The following is an 8444-nucleotide window of genomic DNA, read 5'->3' on the forward strand; positions in this document are numbered from 1 at the left end:
GTAAGGAATGCTTTTTGGGTTTAGCCTTTGTATTTTCTGGTCTTTGTTTCTGCTCTTTTTTAGGGTTGAGGGGATCCTTTTAATCATATATATTTGTCTCTTGAATATTCATTTCTATATTCTTCCTATTCCTATTTCCTTTTTAGGTGATAAAGTTTACTGCTATCATTTTTTCAAAGGGGAGAGGGCATTGGAACAAAAAAGCAGGTTGATAACTGTCAGAGTTCACACAGAATTTAAGAATGCACATTCAGGGCTGGGCGCGGTGGCTCATGCCTGTAATCCCAGCACTTTGGGAGGCCAAGGCAGGCGGATCACGAGGTCAGTAGATCGAGACCATCCTGGCTAACATGGTGAAACCCTGTCTCTACTAAAAATAAAAAAAATCAGCCGGGTATGGTGGCACGCGCCTGTAGTCCTAGCTACTTGGGAGGGCGAGACAGGAGAATCACTTGAACCCGGGAGGCGGAGGTTGCAGTGAGCTGAGATCACGCCACTGCACTCCAGCTTGGGCGAGAGAGCGAGACTCAGTCTCAAAAAAAAAAAAAAAAAAATGCAGATTCAGAAAGTTGTGGATATGTATTATTTATCCTCTCCTTCAATCCCCAATACATACACATAAAATTATGGGCAAGTGTCAAAACCACTTACAGTTGATTCATGGGTCACAAGCACAATTCCATATGCTAAGCCAGTGGTAATATATGAATGAATGAAAGCATAAGTGGATGCATGCACAAGTGAATAATTAACTGAGGATTTTGCTATTCCTTCTGAAGAGCCCACATCCTTTCAAGACCAGACAGGACAGCTTTGAGACTACAACTCTGTGTGTGTGTGTGTGTTTTGGAACACATATCACACCTGAGTCTTGTCATTGGTTTTTTCTCTTACAGCTGTTCAAGGATGCTTGGTTGTTGCACATGCATTCTGGTCCTTGGGCCTGGCAGCCACTCAAGGTAGAAAATGAAGAGCATGGGGCCCCAGAACTGTGGTGTCATCCAGCATGCCGGGTAAGCAGGCAGCTGACAGGCCAGCAGGAGGACAGGTCCTAAATTGGAAAACCACATTACTTTGTCAGGTCTCAAAGAAATTTGTACAAAAATAGAAAACACCTTGGTGTCACAAAAGAAGTGAACATTAGCCATAGCTCCTTTGGCATTTCTCACTAAATGGGAAAACTTATGGGGGCCCCACTCATTCGGTAAGTCCCAACTTTAAGCATCTGTTTGTCTCTGAAACTTTCCCTGGAGTCCTTCTCCTTCTAACAAAAACTAATTGTTCCCTTCTCCCCATTTTCCCCACCCCTTCTGTACACATATCTCTAATGATAGCCTATGTCACACAAAGCAACAATGGTTCCCATGTCTGACTTCTAGCGTAGAGGGCAGACTACATCATTTTCATCTTCATATCTGAGGTACCTACAAAATGTGTGGCACATTACAGATGCTTATGATAAAATGTTTGACAGCTGAATGAACAATCAGAATCATAGAAGAGTCTGTGAGCACTGGTCCTTTGTCTTCCAGGTGGGACAGTGTGTGGTGGTCTTCAGCCAGGCTCCTAGTGGGAGAGCCCCACTCAGCCCCAGTTTGAACTCTCGCCCATCACCTATCAGTGCCACTCCTCCAGCTCTCGTTCCTGAAACCCGAGAGTACCGCTCTCAGTCTCCAGTAAGAAGCATGGATGAAGCTCCTTGTGTTAACGGCCGCTGGGGAACACTGAGACCCAGGGCTCAAAGGCAGACTCCTTCGGGTTCCCGGGAAGGGAGCCTTTCCCCAGCCAGAGGAGACGGCTCTCCTATCCTCAATGGTGGGAGTTTGTCTCCAGGAACAGCAGCTGTGGGTGGCTCTTCTTTGGACAGTCCTGTACAGGCCATATCTCCAAGTACTCCATCTGCTGCTGAAGGATACGACCTAAAAATGGGACTTTCTTTGGCCCCCCGACGAGGATCACTACCAGATCAGAAAGATCTGAGATTAGGATCTATAGATCTGAATTGGGATCTGAAACCCGCTTCCAGTAGCAATCCCATGGATGGCACGGACAGTAGGACAGTTGGAAGTATGAGACACCCTCCTGAACAGACAAATGGTGTGCATACCCCACCTCACGTGGCCAGTGCCCTTGCGGGGGCTGTCTCCCCAGGTGCCCTGCGTCGGAGTCTGGAAGCCATCAAAGCGATGTCCTCCAAAGGCCCCTCGGCCTCTGCAGCACTAAGTCCTCCTCTTGGGTCTTCTCCAGGCTCTCCTGGGAGCCAGAGTTTGAGCAGTGGAGAAACAGTGCCCATCCCTCGCCCAGGGCCTGCCCAAGGAGATGGACATTCCTTACCTCCCATTGCCCGCCGCTTGGGCCACCACCCTCCACAGTCCCTAAATGTTGGCAAACCCCTATACCAGAGTATGAACTGCAAGCCCATGCAGATGTACGTGCTAGACATTAAAGACACCAAGGAGAAGGGGCGGGTCAAATGGAAAGTATTTAATAGCAGTTCTGTGGTCGGACCTCCTGAAACCAGCCTGCATACTGTGGTACAAGGCAGGGGTGAACTCATCATATTTGGAGGACTTATGGACAAGAAACAGAATGTGAAGTACTATCCAAAAACAAATGCCTTGTACTTTGTACGAGCAAAGAGATAATGTGTTCTAAACCCCTTTCCTTTTCTGTGGCTTTTAATTTGGAATTTTCCAGTGTGTAAGCATTTGGACTGAGAATTGGGAAAACAAAATTACTCCCAGAAGCCAAAACTCTTTAATTCCCAACCGAAGTCACTCCAGGCTGGGATCAAATCTCCATTAAGAAAAAAATTATATATAAGTATATATATATATATAATATAGCCAACTCTGTTTACAAAAAAAGGGAGAGATCTCCATCCTGGTTCAGATAAAATTGTTGCTGTGTTTTAACAGGGGCTGGGTTGCCTTTTTCTACCTTGCCGGTAACTAGACCAAGAAGTTAGAGAACAGACTAACATCAGTAACTTTCCAAAAGAAACTGAAGAGCCCCCTGTAAATCTTTATGTGGCCTTCTTGGAGTTAAAAAATAAAAGGGCATATATAAGTTGCAAAGGTGTAGGTTTTTAGACTCTCATGCTTCAGGTGCTGTCAGGGTAAAAGTAACTGTTCTTCCCCTTCTCCTCTTAAAACCACAGAGGACCTGTGACAGCTCTGCAGAAATGCCAGTGCCTGGCCCCCTCCTGCCCTTTATGGCTGAGGAAAGTTACCCAACAAAGGATTTTATTCCACATCTGTGTGCCGGGTCATCGTGAAATAATGTTTATGCAGCCGACATCTGTCCGCCTAGTAATGTCCATTGGTCTTTGGAGTGCTCCTTATGTGTCTCAGAAAACATTTTGTGTCTGATTGTGGAAATTTCTGACAATCAATCATACTTGGTTGCAAGTTGCCAAAAAACATATTTATTCTCCTCTTTCTTCCCTTAGAACATGGTACTTGGAAACTGCCTTTTCCATTCACTTACAGGCTGCTTTTTTCTTCTGCGTTTTTTTTTTTTTTCATATGTGGATTTTTTTTTAAAGTCCTAAAACCTGTCTTTCTGTTTCTTTTACAAAGCTCAGGTGCCTACAGAAATCAGAAGCTGCTTAGAAATATTTGTGGAACCTTTTCCCTTATGTCACTAGGGGGCCAGGAGGGAATTCTAAGATGTCAATATTGTGAGAAATCTTTGAAGCATCAGAAGATACTGTTTTTTCCCTATAGGCTTCTTTTTACTTCCAGAGCACATTGAGCATGCTCATCCCGTATTTGTAGGATGTGGAAATTGATTCTGGAAGGGAATTCCTATAACAGTTCTTTTTAGAAATGTTTTTTCCTTGTTGTGACATATATTCCTCTTCCTGGCTATCGGCAGGTGATGGAGTTGAGAATCATGTACTGGACTCCTTGACGCATGGCTGACCTCAGGAACAGCTCCTTCCTTTGCACTTGTCTTGTTCATGTATCACCCAAATAGGGCTTGGGTTTTTACTTTCACTTCATTTCTGAGATTAAGGTGTAACCAAGTAGAGCATTTCTTTGCTTGATACAGAAAGTTACTAGTCTCAACCATGGCCTGGGCATAAGAGATGTCAAAATAAGTTTATTTCAAATAGCATCATTTAAGTAGGGATTTTTGGTGATTTCTCATCAGTGGAAAGAGGATTTTTGTTTTGCCCATAGTATTTAAATTTCAAAACATCACCTTTCCCACCCTGACACTCCCCTTTTTATTATTAGCATTTCTCAGGCACAAAGCCTGCTGCAACTGGCCCTGGGTCCTGGCTTTCAGCCAGCATCTAGCAGCCTAAGTGTACTGATAAGTGTGTTTTCTCCTGTTATATGCTGAATCCTTTCCCTTAGCCATTAGCTTTTACGATGTGGTCTTGGTAGGAAAGCCACCCTGGTGCCAAGCCTAGCTTGTGGGGAGTGGTATGTGTTCCAGAAACTGCTCTCTCTTTTCCCTTCAATGAGGAAACAACATGTGTCTACTTAGGTGGCATCCAACTGCTTGGAGCTCCACACTTCCCTTTCCCGACTGGGGCTCTGGTGCTCTTGCCAATCCTTGCTTGGCAAAGACTGTTCGATCATGTGGGGTCCTTATTTACAAGGGAAAGCTGGGCCAGAAGGTTAGCAATTCAGTTGTTACCGCTATTGCTGTACCTTGTGTTAGGACATTGTGTTTGTGCATGGACTGTGCCTCCGAACTCAGTAGTTCCTATCTAAATATAAAGTATATTAGAAACCTGAAAGTACAGAATCTCAACCTTGTAGTCTTTCCCTTAGTCCTATGGCCTTCCTAAGCCAGCTGTTAACGTGTTGATTCCTTCCACTTCCCCCAAGCAGGCAGGCAACAGAGATGTTGATTGTTTTAGAAAGTAATCTGGTTCCTCTGAACTCCATTGAATTCCAGTTTGACCCACACTACCTGGAACCGGACTGTTTGCTTACAGCTTTTTAAGAAAAATCTGCTTTGTCTGCCCCCATTATGTTGGTCTTGGTAGCTCCTGGGCACTGTGGGCATGTACCATGGGAAAGTGACTCAGCACAGTGAAAGTGATTGTCTCCTCAGGCCTCCGGAAGCCACCTGTGCAGTGGCCTTCAGGTATCTCGGCCAAGATGAGCATTTCCACAACGCCGTGGATGCTGCAGTCAGGCCAGATTGAACCATGACTCCGTTTTTCACATGATACCAAATTTGTCTTAAAATTCACTGAGAAAAATGAGACTAAATTTTTTTTAACCCTCAGGAGCACCTGAAGCAAATATTTATTGAATATTCGTTTTGTTTCTACTTGAAGCTTTAACCCCTTCCATTCCTGCAAGTGTGCCTTTTGAGAGCTCCCATGGCCTAGTGACTTCACTGGTCACCTTGTCCATCTTATGTAAGAATTTTAGTCTCTCCCTACCCTCTTGGACAGAGCTTCCTGTCCTCTCATTTCACAGGTTATGCAACAGAGGGTTCTGTGTTTTCATTCGTATTTCCACCCTTCACTTGGTTGGTAGACTCCACAACCCCACCTTGCCCCACACTTAGGGAGCACAAATTTGGTGTTGAAACAAACTTAAATTTCATTTTAAGGCAATACTGGGCTTACTCTCCTCCCAACCGTCTGTGGATTGATTTGATTTTAATGTTCGAGTTTTACAGCAACAGCTGAAAACCATGAACTATTCTAGGAACTGTGTTGGAACTCTTTAAATTAAAGAAAAGAGGAGGAGGAGGAAGAAAGAAAACCAATTTAAGAAACCTTGACTTTGGAGGACAGAAAGCCACCAGCCAATGGAGAACAAAGAGATGTTTCCCTTTCCTTTCTTTCACCTTGTCGTTCTGGGTTTCCTTCTGCTTCACTCTTTTCCTTCCCCCTTAAAAGTGGTATTCCTGGTTGGTCTGTCTGTCCTTGTGCTTGTGGTGATCCTGGCATGGTGATGTGCTCTGCTTTGCATTATCCGTGGTCTCTTACCAGCGCACAAGTCAGTGGGGAGGATCTAAATACCTGGGGGTGAGGAAACTGAACTTCCAGGCCTGCGTCCCATGTAGCCTCTCCATGAACTGCAGAAGGCATGTTCTGCATGGTTACCAGTAAGTGGCTCCCTCTCACCGTGTTCATTGTCAAATGAGAGCAAACTTCAGGTGTTGGCTCCATTGTACACTCTACTTGCTCTGCTCCCCTCCCTCCAACCAGGGTTCATGTCCGTGCACACCCATGTGCCCTGGCGAAGCTGGTGCTGTGAGTGATGTTTCCCATCCAACTCAGGGATGCCAGGTGGCTTACCCTGAGATAGTCATTTTAGGCACATAACAGTGTAGGAATGAGAAATGGATTTCATTGATATTTAAATCTGTCAATTTCATTTTTTGTTAATGTTTTCCCCTGATGACTTTTTAGCAATTTAACAAATAAAATTAAATGGACAATTGTCTTAACTGTTTTATTAGCAAAAAAAGAAAAAGAAAAGAGGTCTGCCCGGGCACAGTGGCTCACGCTTATAATCCCAGCACTTTGGGAGGCCGAGGCAGGCGGATTACAAGGTCAGGAGTTGGCCAGGAGACCAGCCTGGTCAACACAGTGAAACCCCGTCTCTACTAAAAATACAAAAATTAACCAGGCATGGTGGCAGGCACCTGTAATCCCAGCTACTTGGGAGGCTGAGGCAGGAGAATTGCTGAAACCCAGGAGGTAGAGGTTGCAGTGAGCTAAGTTTGCACCACTTCACTCCAGCCTGGGCAACAGAGTTAGACTCTGTCTCAAAAAAGAAAAGAAAAGAAAAAAACAGGTTGAGCACACTGGAAGAAAAATTGTCTTGATAGGAAACAGTCGAGGTTGGAGATTGAAGGCACAGTAGTTGGAAAGAGATACCTTCTCTAGGGTGTTGTGTTTTCAGGGAGAGGTGGAGAGTTGCCACTCCTTGGGGACAATGCCATTTAATAATAAAGCAGCTTCCTCCATCACGCTTGAAGGGCCTGGTGTTTCAGAGTCTCAGTACTAACCTGCGGTGGAGATCTAAGAGTGGTCATGAGCTTGGAGGAGAGGCCCAGGGGCCAGGACAACATTTGCATCTTCCCTGGCCCCCTAAGCAAAGATGAAGACAAAGGGCCCCAGGGGCATGAAACGGCACAGCAGATGATGGTTTGGAACACAGTCCTGAAGCTCCGAAGGCCTATGGCTTAATCCTGCCTTTCCCTACTTACTACTTAGCCTTGGATACAAGTTGCCTCATCTGTAAATGTAGTTGCTTCTACCTTATAGGAGCCTGTGGGTTAATTGAAGTTGTATGTGAAAAGCGCCACCGCAGTGCCTGGCCCGTAGTAAGTTTGCAGCTACTGCCTTCCACTGCAGGGCCAGCACAGCACTCCCCAGCCAGGGTTCTTGTTTTTCTGGATACAAAAGGGCCAGTGGGCTGGGCATGGTGGCTCACGCCTGTAATCCCAGCAGTTTGGGAGCCCAAGGCAGGTGGATCCCTTGAAGTCAGGAGTTCGAGACTAGCCTGATCAACATGGCAAAACCCCTTCTCTACTACAGATACAAAAATTAGCTGGGCATGGTGGTGCACACCTGTAATCCCAGCTACTCAGGAGGCTGAGGCAGGAGAATCACTTGAACCCAGGTGGAGGCTGCAGTGAGCCAAGATTGCACCACTGCACTCCAGCCTGGGTGACAGAGCGAGACTCCATCTCCCAACAAATAAATAATAAAGGGCCAGAGGCCTATGCACATTTGGGTGTAAATTAAAAATCTGGCTGGGGAAGGGGAGACAGTGCAGGAATCAGCACCTCAGCCTAAGGCTTTGCCTTCATTACTCCTCCGGTGAGCATGAGAAAGTTTCCTGAAAGTGGTAGGCTTTGAGCACCCCCAGGTCTAGGCAGGACAGGAAGCATCCACCAAAATTTTGCCCGTGAAAATCCCGCAGGCTGGCCTCTGCATGGTGCTGCCGCACACGACTGGGTCTTACCTGTGCTGTGTGCCTTTTCACCTCCCCCAGGCCAAGGAGAGCCTCCCAACTAAGTTCTGCATTCTGGTCTCAGTGGCCATTACTACTACTCTTCCCACAAACACTGCCAGCATGTCAGTGGATGCTGTGTGAGGGTCTGACTACCTGCATGGGAGGAAATGACAGAGATGATTTATGCATCAGATCAAGATTGGAACAAAGGAAACGAGACATAGTTCTGTGGACTCAGAAGGGACTTAGAGGCAGTAGGACAGGACAGACCTAGGTTCAAGAGCTGACTGTCACTTTGAGCTGGAGCAAGTCATCCTGCCTCATTGAGCCTCAGTTTTATCAGTAAAATGGCAATGATGGCAGCCAGCCTCACAGGTTAGCAATTCAGCAGGAACCAGCCAAGAATCATTAATCCATTGGATGGGTGTGATTCCCCAAAAGGCCACCTGAGGGCACCCTGTGAAAGGCTTCAAGTGTGCTTGGGTGATCTGTCGG

At 46.0% G+C, this 8444-nt stretch overlaps 1 protein-coding gene across 4 annotated transcripts in view; it reads left to right on the forward strand.

The window, feature by feature from the left end:
* The window catches only part of FBXO42 (F-box protein 42), a 101469-nt gene extending 95043 nt beyond the window's left edge, over window positions 1-6426 (forward strand). For all 4 annotated transcript variants that reach the window (XM_033228231.1, XM_033228234.1, XM_033228232.1 and 1 more), the window contains 2 exons: window positions 897-1013; window positions 1533-6426. In XM_033228231.1, coding sequence (XP_033084122.1) covers window positions 897-1013; window positions 1533-2645 — 1230 coding nt within the window. In that variant the 3' untranslated portion in view covers window positions 2646-6426. The remainder of the gene's footprint in view (window positions 1-896; window positions 1014-1532) is intronic.
* Window positions 6427-8444: the final 2018 nt, after the last annotated feature.

Source organism: Trachypithecus francoisi, unplaced genomic scaffold (assembly GCF_009764315.1).
Source record: "Trachypithecus francoisi isolate TF-2019V2 unplaced genomic scaffold, Tfra_2.0 Lachesis_group12, whole genome shotgun sequence".
Taxonomy (NCBI): Eukaryota; Metazoa; Chordata; class Mammalia; order Primates; family Cercopithecidae; genus Trachypithecus; species Trachypithecus francoisi.